This window comes from Enhydra lutris, unplaced genomic scaffold (assembly GCF_002288905.1).
Source record: "Enhydra lutris kenyoni isolate GAN:26980312 unplaced genomic scaffold, ASM228890v2 scaffoldscaffold63, whole genome shotgun sequence".
Classification (NCBI taxonomy): domain Eukaryota; kingdom Metazoa; phylum Chordata; class Mammalia; order Carnivora; family Mustelidae; genus Enhydra; species Enhydra lutris.
The window spans coordinates 9,341,601-9,356,664 of NW_019154147.1; the positions used below are offsets into that span (position 1 = coordinate 9,341,601).

A 15,064-nucleotide genomic window follows, 5' to 3' on the forward strand; every position below is an offset into this window, starting at 1 on the left:
CACAACACCGTAAGGTACGTGAAAGGAAAAGCAGGGCGGCAGCAGTCAGGGTGAAGGAGAGGAAGGTGTGGCCTCCCGCCAAAAAAATGGGTCCTAAACCAGTTCCCACACTTTCCTCCTGTGCCCAAAGAAGTAAGCATTCTGAAAATAAACTTTAAGGAATTCTTCCAAATGAATCATTTCAAGTACCTCATTTAAGGCTCTTCTTAAGAAGAGGAAACACTGGGGGGCGCCTGGGTGGCTCAGTGGGTTAAGCCTCTGCCTTCAGCTCAGGTCATGATCCTGGGGTCCTGGGATCGAGCCCCACATCGGGTCTCTGCTCAGCAGGGAGCCTGCTTCCTCCTCTCTCTCTGCCTGCCTCTCTGCCTACTTGTGATCTCTCTCTGTCAAATGGATGAATAAAATCTTAAAAAAAAAAAAAAAAAAAAGAAGAGGAAACACTGGTGCACCTGGGTGGCTCAGTGGGTTAAAGCCTCTGCCTTCGGCTCAGGTCATGATCCCAGGGATCTGGGATCGAGCCCCGCATTGGGCTCTCTGCTCAGCAGGGAGCCTGCTTCCCCCTCTCTCTCCGCCTGCCTCTCTGCCTACTTGTGATCTCTGTCTGTCAAATAAATAAATAAAATCTTTAAAAAAAAAAAAAAAAAAGAAGAGGAAACACTGACAGTTATTTCCTGATTTAGCAGTCAGTCAACACTGACTTCCTAAGGGCCAAATAAAATACTTTCTGGCCAGCCATCTTAGTAGACCTCTAGCATTTAAGTGTTGATCACTTCCTTCAGGAACCGTGTCTTCTCCTCCAGTGTCTGTGACTAAGCCCTTTCCTGTTTCCCTTCCTCTGATCATTTAGTTTCTCACGGGCTCCGTTACACACTCTACCCAATCCTTAAAAGGGGATGCATCCACAAATGACCTTGGTCTTCTGTTCTGGTCACCACACACCGACCCCTGAAAATTTTGCTGGCTACCTCTGCTTCACGGCCGAGGGCCATGCTGAAGGCCCAACATCCTATCTAAGCTCCTGTCCTCCATGGCCCACCGCCCACCGAACCTCTCCACTGGGATATGCAGCAGCTGCTCAAAATCCACAAGACCAAAACTGAGCTCATCTCCGCGCCAAACCTGTTTCTTCCATCGGTGTTCACACTCTTCAGCCTCCCAGTACCACTGATCCACACAAGAAAGCTGGGAGGTTTTCTAGAGCAGGGCTAATCATCTCACACTCAAATGCCTATGGCAGGGGCACCTGGGTGGCTCAGTGGGTCAAGCCTCTGCCTTCAGCTCAGTTCGTGATCCCAGAGTCCTGGGATGGAGCCCTACATCGGGCTCTCTGCTCAGCAGGGAGCCTGCTTCCTCCTCTCTGCCTGCTTCTCTGCCTACTTGTGATCTCTATCAAATGAATAAATAAAATCCTTTAAAAAAATACCTGCGACAGCACCTAGGAAACGAATTTATCTTTTAACAGACAAGTGTATAGGGACGCCTGGGTGGCTCAGGTCATGATCCCAGCGTCCTGGGAGTGAGTCCCACATCAGGCTCCCTGCTTGGCAGGGAGACTGCTTCTCCCTCTGCCTCTGCCTGCCACTCTGCCTGCCTATGCGCTCGCTCTCTCTCTGTCTCTGACAAATAAATAAAATCCTTAAGAAAGAAATAAGAGATAAGTGTACAGCTCTTAACCTATCACTTCTATGTAGTTTAAAACAGCTATCATTAGCTCTAGTTTACAGGTGGGTAAACCACGGCACACAGGGTTGTTGTGGTTTTTTCTTTTTTTATGGAACTTGCTCAAGGTCACTCAACTAGTAAGAGCCAGGATCTGAATGCAGGGACTCTGGCCCACAGGTCACTACACCGTGTTCTCTCTGAGAGCACTGGCTCAGGTGTGTGAGAATCAGGCGCACGGGGCCCAGAGAACTGGAGAGTGCTTGCTTCGTGGCAGCCAAAACCTTTGTTGCTCTGTGTCCTAACCTTTTATTTCAGGCCTCCCCAGCACTCCCCCAGCACTCCCCAAACTCTCCGTAAGGTCCTGTTCATTCTGCTTCCTCAATCTCTCTCTATCCCCTTCTCTCCCTTCTCCTCCTGACCCACCACAGCCTTAGTGAAGGCCAAGTCAGTTCACAGCCGACTGCCACTGGTGTGCTGGTCGTCATGCTTGCCTCTCACTGGCCCGTGCTCGACAGCCGGGCTCAGCAGGTCTCTCCTTCTAAAGGGCCAGGTAGGAACTGTTTCAGGTTTTCCAGGCCATAAGTTTTCTATAAGTCACTCAGCTCCGCCGATGCAATGTGACGTCAGCGCAGTGTGACATCAGTGTAGAACAAATGGAAATGGCTGTGTTCCAATAAAGCTTTATTTACAAGAACAGGCACCCCTTGCTCAATTAGCCAGTATCACAGATCTCTTAATCAATCCTACTCCTTCCACGGAACTGAATTCGACATGCTCCCCAAACCTTAGAGAATACGACAAAAAATAGAAAAGTACCAGGAAAAAACATGAATGAATGTTTTTATAACCACAGGGCAGAAAAAAAAATCTATCCAATACATAAAAGTTAAATATCTCAGTGGGACAAAATAAAACGGAACAACAAAACATGACAAAAAAATACAAGTAAGAAATGACTGAGAGTATAAGAAACAAAGAAGAGAAAACACAAATGATCAAGATAGAGAAAAAGATGCTAAATCCCATTATGACTTAAAATATGAAACCTAAGAGACATAAAAATCTTTTTCTGTTACCCTAGAGGCAAAACCGGTAAAGACTGCTTATGCACAAGCACCGGATACAGAGGGAATCGGATTCCCACGTGCTGGAAACACCCTGCGTGTTTAGTGGTAGAGGGTGAGGTAGGCAAAAAAAAGGCATTTCTATTTAATGGAAGGGTACGCAGTGGCAAACACTTTCACTGGAAGTTACGCTGCTAAGAAAGTAGTGAACTGCAGAACTGTGTGTGTGTGTGTGTGATGATCCTATTTCCATTAAAATGTACAACCATACCCATGGCTCTTGATCTATTTACATACATGTAGAAGAGGCTACATTTCAAGCAGGGGTTTTATCTAAAATGGCTGGAAAGGGTACTTTTTCAGTTTTGGATACATGCTTCTGTATTATTTGAATTTTTATCGCCATAAGTTCGTAATACTCGGGTAGTAATTAAAATTAAATTTAAATAAATTAAAATAAATTAAATAATTAAAATGAAAATTAATTAAAATTAAAAAAAAATAAATAAATGAGACAGAACACAAAGTGATTGTGTGTTTCTCCAAAGAACCTTCCAGAACTTCCTGCTGCTTGGGCATAAGAGCCAAGCTTCTGAGCATGAAATGCATGCCAGTGTGGCACTATGGCCCTGCCGAACTTTCAGACTCCCAGTGACCGTCTCCTCTGTCTCACGCGCAGGTACTGCTGCATTCCTCTTGGTATCCACAGTTTCCAGAATATGCCAGGATGCATTCAGCTTCTTTGCCTTTGCAAAGCCTCCTCCCTCTGCTTACATACAATCCTTGCCCTCTGTACCTAGTAAGCACTCATTCACCTCAACCTCCTTCACAGGCAGAAACAACACTCCCTTCTCTGGGTCCCCACTCCGCCCTACGATGCAGCTGCTACAACACTCAGAACACCCACGGCCCTAAGCAAGGACAGAGTAAGAGTAACAGTGTTAATAATAGCTAATTTAGCATCTACAAGGTGCTGGGCACTTGAAGGTCTCACACGCATTATCTCGTTTAATCCTTAAGATAAGGCTACAGGAGTACCGTTATCTCTACCCTACCTTACGGATAAACTACTGCACTCAAGGTTAATGACCCAAGGTCACGAAGGTTACTAGAAGTTCTGGGTTTGAAACCCAGAGGCATCTGACCGCAGTTGTTTTATCCGTATATACGTGTATGCCTACAAAACTCCCCCCACCACATGATCAGCTTTTTTTTTTTTTTAAAGATTTTATTTATTTATTTGACAGAGAGAAATCACAAGTAGGCAGAGAGGCAGGCAGAGAGAGAGGAGGAAGCAGGCTCCCTGCTGAGCAGAAAGCCCGATGTGGGGCTTGAACCCAGGACCTGGGATCATGACCTGAGCCGAAGGCAGCAGCTTAACCCACTGAGCCACCCAGGCGCCCCAGATCAGCTTCTTCTTGAGGACGGAAATCCTGCTGTCTCCGTATCACCAGCATCTCACACAAACGTACAAGGCGGACACACAACAAATACTGAAGGGAGACCAACTCCTAGTATCATCGAGTTCCGCCCACTACACAACACAGGGATCCCTTCCCTCAAAGATAATCAGCTTCTACCTGGATGGTTCCAACCGACAAGGACCACGGCCTCACGCGGCAGCCCATTTCCCCTCCCATCCGATCGTTCTCCTGAGAGCTCTCCTTCGTGCTGCTGAAATGTAATCTCCTTCTTCTGCCCTCCCGACGGGACATCAGCAGCACTGTTCCTCTGAATCACAGGAGCTGTCGCTACTCGAACATGGCCAGTCTCCCTTCTCTCGTCTTCCTTCTCCCTCCTCCCTTCTCTCTCCCAAGCCAAACAATCTCGTTCCCCAAGGGACAGGGTTTCCATATCCCCTCTTCCTTGCAGCTGTCCTACTCTGGACGACTTCAATTTCTCATGTTCCCTCTAACGGCCAGTCCTTCCAAGAGAGAAGCACTTGGACTCAGAGACTACAAGTACTCCACACGGAGATGGCAAGATTTTTGGCCTCGAACAACTTAGGGAATATACATTACATAGACAAGCATACGTTTACCCGTAATTATTTGGAAACTAACATTCGAGGTGCTCCTTGTGTCAAGCCTGCTGTTGGGTACTTTGAATGCATTATGGGATTTAACGCTTCGAGGATTTATTATTGTTCGTACTCTACAGGTGAGAGAGTTGTCTCAATCAGGCTGAGAAGCTGCCCAAAGGCTCTCTTGACTAGTAAATGTCCTAGCCAGGATCTGAACTCAAGTGTGCTGGGCCTCAAAGTCAGATTCCAAGTTTTGAGAAGGAACAGTCGGGCCAAGAGCAGACAAAAGAAGGCTTAACGGAGAAGTCTTGAAAGGCTCTAAATGGATATAAGAGGGCAGACCAGTCTTCCATGGAGGTAGGAGGAATGGGTATGATGGATGGAAGGCCTAGCCTAACTGGCAAGGTTGGGTGGGAGGAGGAGTCTGTTTATGGGGAAGAGTTTGATCATTCCAGATCACAGCTTTTCTCTAAAGCCGGGCAGAGTTGTGTCAGAAAGCAATACAGAAGGACTGCAGACTCTTGAGTAGGTAAGGAATACGTAAAAGCAATGTTTTAGGGAAGTTGGTCCAGCAGGAGAGAGTCGGAGACAACCGGCTGCAGTGACCAGAGGCCACTGGACCTAAGCTAGGACGGCAGCTTCAGTAACGGGGATGAGTCATCTCACGGGCGTTACAAGGGACACCAGTGCTAACAGTGGGACGTTGGCCTAGAGATGAAGGGAGACTGGAGAGCCAAGAATAAAGAATGAGGCTAAGGTCTCCCATCTCGGGGAAGCAAAGAATGCTGGTATTACTGCCAGGAATGGGGCGGTGAGGGAGAAGCCATCTGGAGAGCGAGAGCGGGATGCGGACCTGAACACACTTTCAATGACGTGCACACAAAGCAAGAAGCTCCTGCTGTCGACAGAGCCCACTTCTGCTGCCTTCAGACTGAGGGGACTCATTTTTGGGGTGACATCCTTACGATGACATCTGCAGTCATTCTTACCATGGCAGCAACATCACACGCCATTTGTATAAATGACAAAAGATAACTTTTCATTGAAAGGTGGTGATTCCTTCCTCGGCTGCCACAAAGCACGGAGGCCTGTTTTCAAGGATGGCACCTGGAATTAGCCTTACTGTTCTGGAGTTACACAAGGTAGGTCTTACTATGTTCTTCTATCTGGCAAACTTTCTATGCCTGTTTTCCATCCCCAACTCCCACAAAAAAAAAGATTTTAAGTGGCTTTGGTCCCTGAGGAAAGAAGTTACCTGATATACCTCAAGGCTCAACTGTCTGGAAAAACACACACACACCACTCTTTCCCTGGTCTTCTCTACTCTCCAAAGTCTCTCCGTCTTATCTGTTCATTTTGCCATGTTGACTCAGTGACACTGCTTTCCACTTCTTTCCTCAAAGAGCACCTGGTTTAGCTTTTTATTCCCCCTCTGTATTTTTTCTCTCTACTCTCGTCCAACAAGAAAAGGAGAGGCGGTGTCCTCAAGCTGCAGAATGTCCCAGGATGTACCTTCAGAACACAGTTAGCCCAGAATAAGCTACTTCTAAGTTTAGCTCTGAGACAGGCTGATGACCATAAAGCTTTGCCTGACTCACCATATGCTATGACAACCGAATGACATTGTTACGGCTTAATACCTAATGCGTACAATAAAATTTGTTTCAGTTCGCTGGCCTGAGGCCACACAATCTGGTTCCAGAGATACACTCTAGTCTCGGCATGCCTGGGACAATCCCAGAGGCCCTACGAGAAGCAAAACCCAGCGGAGTGCTCGGAGTCCCAGAGGCCACAGGCGTGCAGGCCTTTTTGTTTTCAGAACTCAAAACAGAACTCATTACCGCACTGCCATCTTTAAAGGAGAGTAGGCATAAGAACACAAAAGACAAGAAAATAAGCAGGATAGGCGCTCCACTTTAACTGCAGATAAAAAAGACTAGTTTTAGTACAATGTATTTATTCAAAACTATTTACAGCTGTGTGTAAACAGAATTTGGAAAAGCTGATTTCGAATCCCAAGTAAATCGAAGAGAAATAAAAAAATACTAATAGAAGACGGGTAGTCTCAAGATACTCCTTTTGGTGCAGTAATAAAATCAGCATTTCGTTTAACTAAAAATAAAGTTTCGAGTAAGAACCTGACTGCAGCAGAAAAACAAGGTACCTGTGAGTTTGATTTTGGACAGCCGCGCCAAAATTCCTGGCAAATCGTCCAGATGCAACTTCATCTCTTTCCAGTGCTTTTCATCCTTTGTCTCTGTCCCCGCATCTAGCGAGCCTTCAGCTATGGAGGCTGATTCCAGTTCGAGCAATTCTTTTTCACCTGATTTTCTGGATAAAGGTAGTCTGGGGGGCGGAAGAGGTCTCATTTCACAGATTTCTGCTTTGGCCTGACCCAAAGGTGTTTTCTCAAGGAAAGGAGATGCCACGGGTTCTGGCTTCCGTTTTACTTGCTGGTTGAGGCTTCTGTTCAGTTGTGTGACATACTAAATAAGGAAAGTACGTGTTACTATAAACCCAAGGCCCCAAATGCTCTTATACCGTTGTTGAGCTACGCCTCCCATCAGTCTGTTACAATAGTGGATCCCCTATACCTTTGTAAATACATGCTGAATTAACGAATATTTGAGTGTTTGTTACATGGAAACAACTACACTAAGAGGTACAGTGAACCTAACTGACACCTCGGTGATGGTTCTTAATTCTATGGTTTAGAAAATCCTGGACATATAAGTTCCTTGAAAGAAAAATAAATTTCGTGTTCCCTCCAACACGATCCCCCAAAAGGTACCAAATACACTGGAAAAAAAGGAAGTTCTCCCAAGTCAACCTGGTGAATTTCCACGCTTCTAGGCAAATAGTGCAGAGAAGGGCACAGCGGTAGGGAACACTTTAGGGCTCAGTGACAGGAAAGCACTGTGTCTGTGGGAAGAACGTGAGCTTTACCGTCTGACAGCCTCTACGGTTTGCCAGCAAGAAGCAGTAACTATTACTAACCTAGTGAGAACATGTGTAGTTTTACATAATATAGGTCTTCATAGTCTATAAAGTATATATCTTATCTGTGCTTCTTAAAAAGTCTGTTTAGGAAGCCGGATCATTATCAGTATCTCCTTCTTTAACTTATAGAAGAGAAAACCAAGGCTCAGAAATAAAGCGACAGAGTCAACAACCAGTTAGTTGTAACTGACAAGAGTCAACAACCAGGGGCGCCTGGGTGGCTCAGTGGGTTAAAGCCTCTGCCTTTGGCTCAGGTCATGATCCCAGGGTCCTGGGATCGAGCCCCACATCAGGCTCTCTGCTCAGTGGGGAGCCTGCTTCCTCCTCCTCTCTCTCTCTCTCTGCCTGCTTCTCCGCCTACTTGTGATCTCTGTCAAATTAAAAAAAAAAAAAAAAAAAAGAGAGTCAATAACCAGTTAGTTGTAAGTGGCCCTGGTGCTTGGAACCACCTACTCTGATAACCAGTTAAGAGACTTTTCTGTTTTATCACAAATACTTGAAATTATATACACTAGTCCTAGAAAGGAATTAAGAACTCATGAAGGAACCCAGAATTCTGCGTACGTAAGAAAGGCATTATACATCCTTGAGTTTCTCTTCTAAATACTCACTATCCTTGATCCCCAACTTAAGAAATCTGAACATTCCTGGAAATGTAAATCCCTTATCAAAATAATGAGCTTCAGGGGCACCTGGGTGGCTCAGTGGGTGAGCCTCTACCTTCGGCTCCAGTCATGATCCCAGGGTCCTGGGATGGAGCCCTGCACTGGGCTCTCTGGTCTGCGGGCAGCCTGCTTCCTCCTCTCTCTCTGCCTACCTCTCTGCCTACTTGTGATTTCTGTCTGTCAAATAAATAAATAAAATCTTTAAAAAAAAATAATGATGAGCTTCATTAAGATTTTAAGTTAATTTTATATTTTTTACATTAGAGTAGGCATTCTAAGTTAAAAAAGAGAAGCATCAAATCAGATTTGAGATTGTGAACTTGCTAACTGTTCATGCTTGCATCAATTATGAGTTTTTAGTTAATATTTCTCCATTCTATACTTTTCTATTTAATGGCAAATATCCTCACTGGTAATTAAGAATAAGCTACCACGTCGCCCACAGGATCATGAAGCCAACTTAGAGGGCCAGGACGTAGGAGTAATGCCCACTATAAAATACCTAGAAAATTCTAAAATCTCAATTTGCTTGAGTCTACTCAGAGGTGCATGCATTTAAAAGACTTTCAGATGCACTGCTGATGTAGGAAAACAGGAAGGTCACCCTGTTAAATTATTTCTGTATCATTGATATATTCACAGAACTTTAAAGAATTTAAAGAGATGTATGATAATGGTTCAGCTTTTCCTAATTTTCTCCTAGGTGAAATATGCCAGAAGTTTTCAATCTTTCTCCAAACTTAATCAGTAAGTTCAAGATCATACTTTTAACCTCAAATGCCAGGACTACTCTGGTTTCAGTTAAGGATAATCAAAACAAGGAATTAAAGTTTTGGAAAAACTCAAGAGGACATGAAATAAAAGTCTTTTCCAAGCGGTACTTCTTACAACTCTTCTTTTCACAGGAATTTCTCAAATTCCCTCACACAAAGAAAGGAAAGGCAGACAGCGGCAGAGAGGGGATGGTCTTCCGAACATACCATGCGCCTGAGGAAGGTCAAGTGCTGAAATGTAATCCACTGCTTACGGACGCTCCTGAAAAGATGCACGAATGTGTGAGGGGATTCCTGCATCGCTCTTCTCTCTAGATACCGGACACATCCTCCTACCCGACCTGTAATAGAGAAAAGGGAAAGACAAGGTTCATAGGATTAGTGCTTCTCACCAAATGCTGACTGTGCCTACCAGAAGCAAAGCCGGCCACCACTGTAAGCACGTGCGATGGGTCAGACCTCTGATCGGATTCGTGAAATCACCACCACATATCAGCTCAATTCACTAAGTGGAATTCTTCCACAGGGATGGGGCAATTTTTCATTTCGGGATCATTATGCTTTTATTATATGAAATGCTGAGATGACCACACTGTAGATCTTTTTGAGGAAAATATAAGACAATCAGTTCAATCACTTTTAAAGATAGCGGAAAATGAGAAACACAGGTTTTCTCAGTAAGTGACAGTAAACTGGAAAATATATTTCAGATGAATGCTGGGGCCATGCTGGGTAAGACAACTAACCAAAAGGGAGGGGAGAGCGTCCTCAGTGAAGTCTGGGTCTATCAATCTAGGCAGGAAGAAGCCTATAGAGCTGAATCTGGCTTTTAATCAAACCAAACCTCTCAAATGTAACAACCCAATGCTTCTGTGTCAGGCCATGTAAGTGATGGTCCCATGGCTTCCATGACCCAAAGTCTTTCTCGTTCTCCACCACCTTCATGCCTCTCCTCTTGCTGTGTCTAGCCACTTTAAGACAATCACGTCCCACTGCATACTGTCCCCAAGAAAATGCAATTATGGGGGTAATTTCTAAGCTTTGACTCATTTCCAGGGTCATCATGCCTGCTTCCGATTGCTCTCCCAGTACCTCCACAAGGACGGGTTGTGATCGGTGGGTCTTCTGTGGGAAGCCCAGGATAGACATTACTCACCCGCACATGTACCTATAACTCATCACTCTCCACTCAGCACACCACACATTTCACAATTTGTTCGTCTTTGCTGATACTTCTCTGGCTGGCCGTGTCTTGCCTCCACTCTCTACCTGTCAAATTTTCAAAGTCTCTTTTCAACTACTCTACCACTTTATACTCTTTTTTATGGCACTTCTTCTTGTCAATTGTTTCCATCACCATAGTTTTGGGTACCTTGATGGCAGGGATTCTCCTTTTCTCACCTCTGCTAGAACAGCTGGCAGAGCACTTTCTCTACAACAGTGAGATCGTGTTTGATGACTGGATTTTCTACATAATTTACTTGGAAGGATCACTGCCCCTCTGGATACATGGCGATTATCTTAGACTGGAGGTAACTCACTTCCTCACTGGAGTCATACTCTCCAACCTCAGTTAATTACAAAATGCTTGTTTTCCATATATATGAATATGCGTTGCCTGTATATGCGTACAGGTAGGAAAAGCAGCTCTGAAATCAGTCCTCTGAAATTTCCTTTCAAATGAATCCTGATATCCAAGGGTTTGCTTGTTTTGTTTGACAGTGTACAATTTTCTTCTTTTGTCTTGACATTATTCTTTGGGAAGACAGGATTTTAATAATAAAAGATCATGCGGCGGGGGGGGGGGGGGGGGGGGGGGCTCAGTTGGTTAAGGATCTACCTTTGGCTCAGGTCATGATCCCGGGGTCCTGGGATGGAGCCCCCCCAACCCCTTCAGGCTACCTACTCAGTGGGGAGCCTGCTTCTCCCTCTCCCTCTCCTTCTGCCCCTTCCCCTGCTCATGTGCATGTGTGTACTCTCTTTTTCTCTCAAATAAATAAAATAAAAATATATAGATAAGAGATTATATCAAAAAACATCAAAGTTTTATTATTTGGGCCTTAATTTCAAGACCAGTTCCGAGGTCATTTAGTCCAATAAGAAATACAAGTTGCTGGGAGGGCAGAACCATGTTGGAAAATATCTCTCAAGGTTAAGTGGGTCAAAATGAGATTTTACAGAATAGTAGTTAAGGAAAAAAAAAAAAAAACAGCTGGAAACTGCACTTTTAAATGATGAAAATACTTCATTCAGTCAAAATATGTTCCATTTCCATGAATCAGTGCTTAGAAACTGAAAGACATTTCAGCCCTGTGTAAACAAATGTAGGTTTGAAGATACCCAGAGCTTACAAGAGTTAACATTAAAAACCTGGAAACGTGACCATATCCACCATTCAGCACCACACTGAGTCACAATGGTAGAGCTTTGTAAATGTGGTGCACAGACGTGTAACTGTAGGTCCTGAATTTCTCTTAATGGCGATAAAATACTTTGAATTTTTAGAAGCAAAAGCAGCACAACCGCTAGATACCTGATACAGTCACACGTTGCCTTTCTGCCACCCCTTCCCACCATGGTGCTTCCATATCAGACTCCTGTAATGATCTTTCAAGTGGATCCTAGCAGTTTGTACAGGCCACTTACTGGCAGATTTTTTGGGAAACTGTGTTCATGGTTTCAGGAAGCTTTGTACCAGCATTGAAAAAGACTGATCCAGCACCAAACCATGTAAAGTCAACTTACTAGACTCTGAGCAGTGAAGTGAGACTGTTCTTCTAGGAAGCTACAAGTACAGGACTGAAAGGCAAAGGAATGCACACTGGAAAAACCTCCCAATAGAGGTAACAATTCAAGTGCTAAGAAAGGATGAGCTCCCTGAGAATCAGTGCCAAGGGTCATGATCAAAGCACACTCACAGTCAGGGATGACAGAAAAAGGAATCACAGACCTTTTTTTAAAAAAAACTTTTCATTATGAAAAATTTCAGTCACAGACCCAGCTTCAACAATTATTAAAACCATGGCCACTCTTATTTCATCTCTACTCCCTCCCGCTTCCCACTCTCCTCCCCACTTTTTGAACCAGAAAGGACCTTTGAGATCATCTCGTTCCACTGCCTCATTTTATAGATGAGTAAACTCAATTCCAGCAAACACAAATGATATGGCTTGAGATTACACAGCCAAAACAGGCCCATAAAATAAAAACGTGATAAGAGAAAAGGAAGAAAGGAGTTTCAGAGTCACTGTGATCAGCACTGCTCTGTGCTGCAATCAGCCTGTGACAGGTGAGGCCTAAAAACCAGATTTGAGGGGCGCCTGCATGGCTCAGTGGGTTAAAGCCTCTGCTTTTGGCTTAGGTCATGATCTCAGGGTCCTGGGATCGAGCCCCGCATTGGGCTCTCTGCTCTGTGGAGAGCCTGCTTCCTCCTCTCTCTCTGCCTGCCTCTCTGCCTACTTGTGATCTTTGTCTGTCAAATAAATAAATAAAATCTTAAAAACAAAACAAAACAAAACGGGATTTGACCAAAGAGGAGTCCCTGGCTTCTCCTACCCATCTCCAACACAGACCAGGAGCAACACATTCCTCTCACAGCCACTTGTTATCATCAAAACTACTGGCGGCAAAACAATTCCCAACTTCCTCTTTAACATTTCTTTAATTAATCTCTCTAATGAATGGACAAATACAATTAATGGACAATTACTGAGAGTCAACAGTATAAACCAGGTACTGTTTTGGGCCGTGGGGGCACAGAGACCAGCCCGAGAGGAACTGTCCCTAACCTTCACAGGGTTTTTACATTCTAGTTGGGAGAAACACATAATAAACCTATATATAAATAAACAATTACAATGGCACCTAGGTGGCTCGGGTCATGATTTCTGGGGTCCTGGGATGGAGTCCCGCTTGGGGAAAAAAAATCCCTGCTCAGCGGGGAGCCTGCTTCTCCCTCTCCCTCTGTCCCCCCAACACCATGCTCTAAGAAATAAAATCTTAAAAAAAAAAATTACAGACTATGCTAACCATGGGGAAAGAAGTAAGAGTGACGTGAGAAAAGAGGGGCTCTACCTTAAATAGGCTGGTCAGGGTAAGAATCTCTGAAAAGGTGCCACTTGAGCTGAGACCAAGTCACGGAAGCACCTACCATACTGAACATGTGGTCGTTACAGGTCCTTCAAGTGGGAGGATGATACCAGGGCCCACGCTCATGGTAGAAACCCAAAAATCTGAGAGGGACTGTAGCCCACTATCTACAGTTGTCATCCTCTGTATCATTTTATCTTTATCGTGACAACTTCATCCTTGTCAGCACAACCCCGCTGTACTGGAACAAGGCTTCTGAGTGAGGGCAAAGCGCTCGCCAGTCCTTAGAAGGGAGCTTACAAGTAACTTATACCTGTAACGAGGAACTGAGACTCTGACAAACCAAGAGATTCGTGGGGCCCCAAGGTTCTATTCCATCCTCTCCACCAGCCTCCACTCGGAAAACCGAAAGCAGCCCCGGACACCACCCCTCCGGGGGAAGGGGACGGAGGCTGTGAGGACCACCGGGACCACAGTGCAAGACTAGTCCCTAGCTCCACAGTGTCTTCACTTCAGGCTGCTCCAGAGGTCACTTCCCCCCACCGGTGCCCAGCCGACCTCGCCAAGGGCTTCCAAGGTTGCAGCCAGCCTGAACCACGGCGTTGCACGTGGCCACAGGATGAGAATTTTCCCAAAGTCGTGCCCAAGGACGGGTGCCCTACCTGTCAGGAGGCGTGAGGAAACAGTGTGCGGGGATGCGGCCATAACGGAACAGTCCGGCCGCTCCCCAGGATCCCCGTGTCCTCCTCTCTCCTCACCGGCTGCTGGGGGCCGCCATCTTCCTTCCCCGCCCCCCGTGGGAACGGGGCCGCTTCCTGTGCGTCACTTCCGGCGGGCGAGACGCGGAAGGAAAGGGCTGCGGCTGGCGGTGTTCGCCCCTGGGCGGGCGGGAGAGTGCCGGGCTGGAGGTCGGAGGCCTGAGGTTCCCTCGAGAATCGCGAAGAGCACGGTGTGGCTTTTCCTCCCGGAAAAGAGGCAGCGCGCTCGGACGTCGGCCGCGCCTCCGTTCCCAGAGGTTTCCGGGGCAGGGCTGGACTGCGGTCCCCGCGCGCTGCCATTTCAAGTCACGTTTGGGATGCTTCTTGCACACGGGATCGTCGAGAGAAAGCGGGTCTTGGGACTCTGCCTCCTCCCTCCAGTCTGATCAGTGGCAGTTTTACTCTGTTGGCTGTCAAGTGGGAGGACCGGTAGACTCGGGGTTTCTTGTCCCCGAGCCCCCTCCTCAGGGTGTGGAATCATCAAGAGTATCTCAGGATGTAGCAGGTGCGTGTGGTGGTCTGTTTCGGGGTCTGGTGAGAGGGTCGTAGTCGAGTCCTCCCTTCACCTCTGGCCTTGGGACCTGTTTGAGCAAATTCCGTAAGCCCCCCCGAACTTCATTATCTAGCTGTACAACGGGGGTGATAACATCTATTTTAGAAGATGGGTGGGGAGAATTAAATAATGTCTCTCTAATGGGTAGCCAGGCACTGCTATGTATAGGCTCTAATAAACGATCATTAGCGTTGTGACCACGAGAGCAGATCTCAGAAGCCTTTCTTTCCTCTTTTTTTTTTTTTTAAAGGTAGGAGTTTCACAGGTAAAAGGACACTGAAGAAAAAAGATTGAGCTTTTGGAAAAGAGGAGAGAAATAGGGAATTGCATTCTTTTTTTTTTAAGATTTTATTTATTTATTTGACAGACAGTAATCACAAGCAGGCAGAGAGAAGCAGGCAGAGCGAGAGGAAGGGAAGCAGGCTACCTGCTGAGCAGAGAGCCGGACTTGGGGCTCCATCCCAGGGCCCTGGGATC

General features: G+C 45.8%; 1 protein-coding gene across 1 annotated transcript in view; it reads right to left on the bottom strand.

Moving 5' to 3' along the window:
* LOC111158828 (protoheme IX farnesyltransferase, mitochondrial) overlaps positions 1–14,054 on the bottom strand; it is a 129,005-nt gene extending 114,951 nt beyond the window's left edge. Inside the window, 3 exon segments of the mRNA XM_022521109.1 lie at positions 6,914–7,235; positions 9,395–9,528; positions 13,939–14,054. Coding sequence (XP_022376817.1) covers positions 6,914–7,235; positions 9,395–9,528; positions 13,939–13,981 — 499 coding nt within the window. The 5' untranslated portion in view covers positions 13,982–14,054.
* Between the last annotated feature and the right edge of the window lie 1,010 nt (positions 14,055–15,064).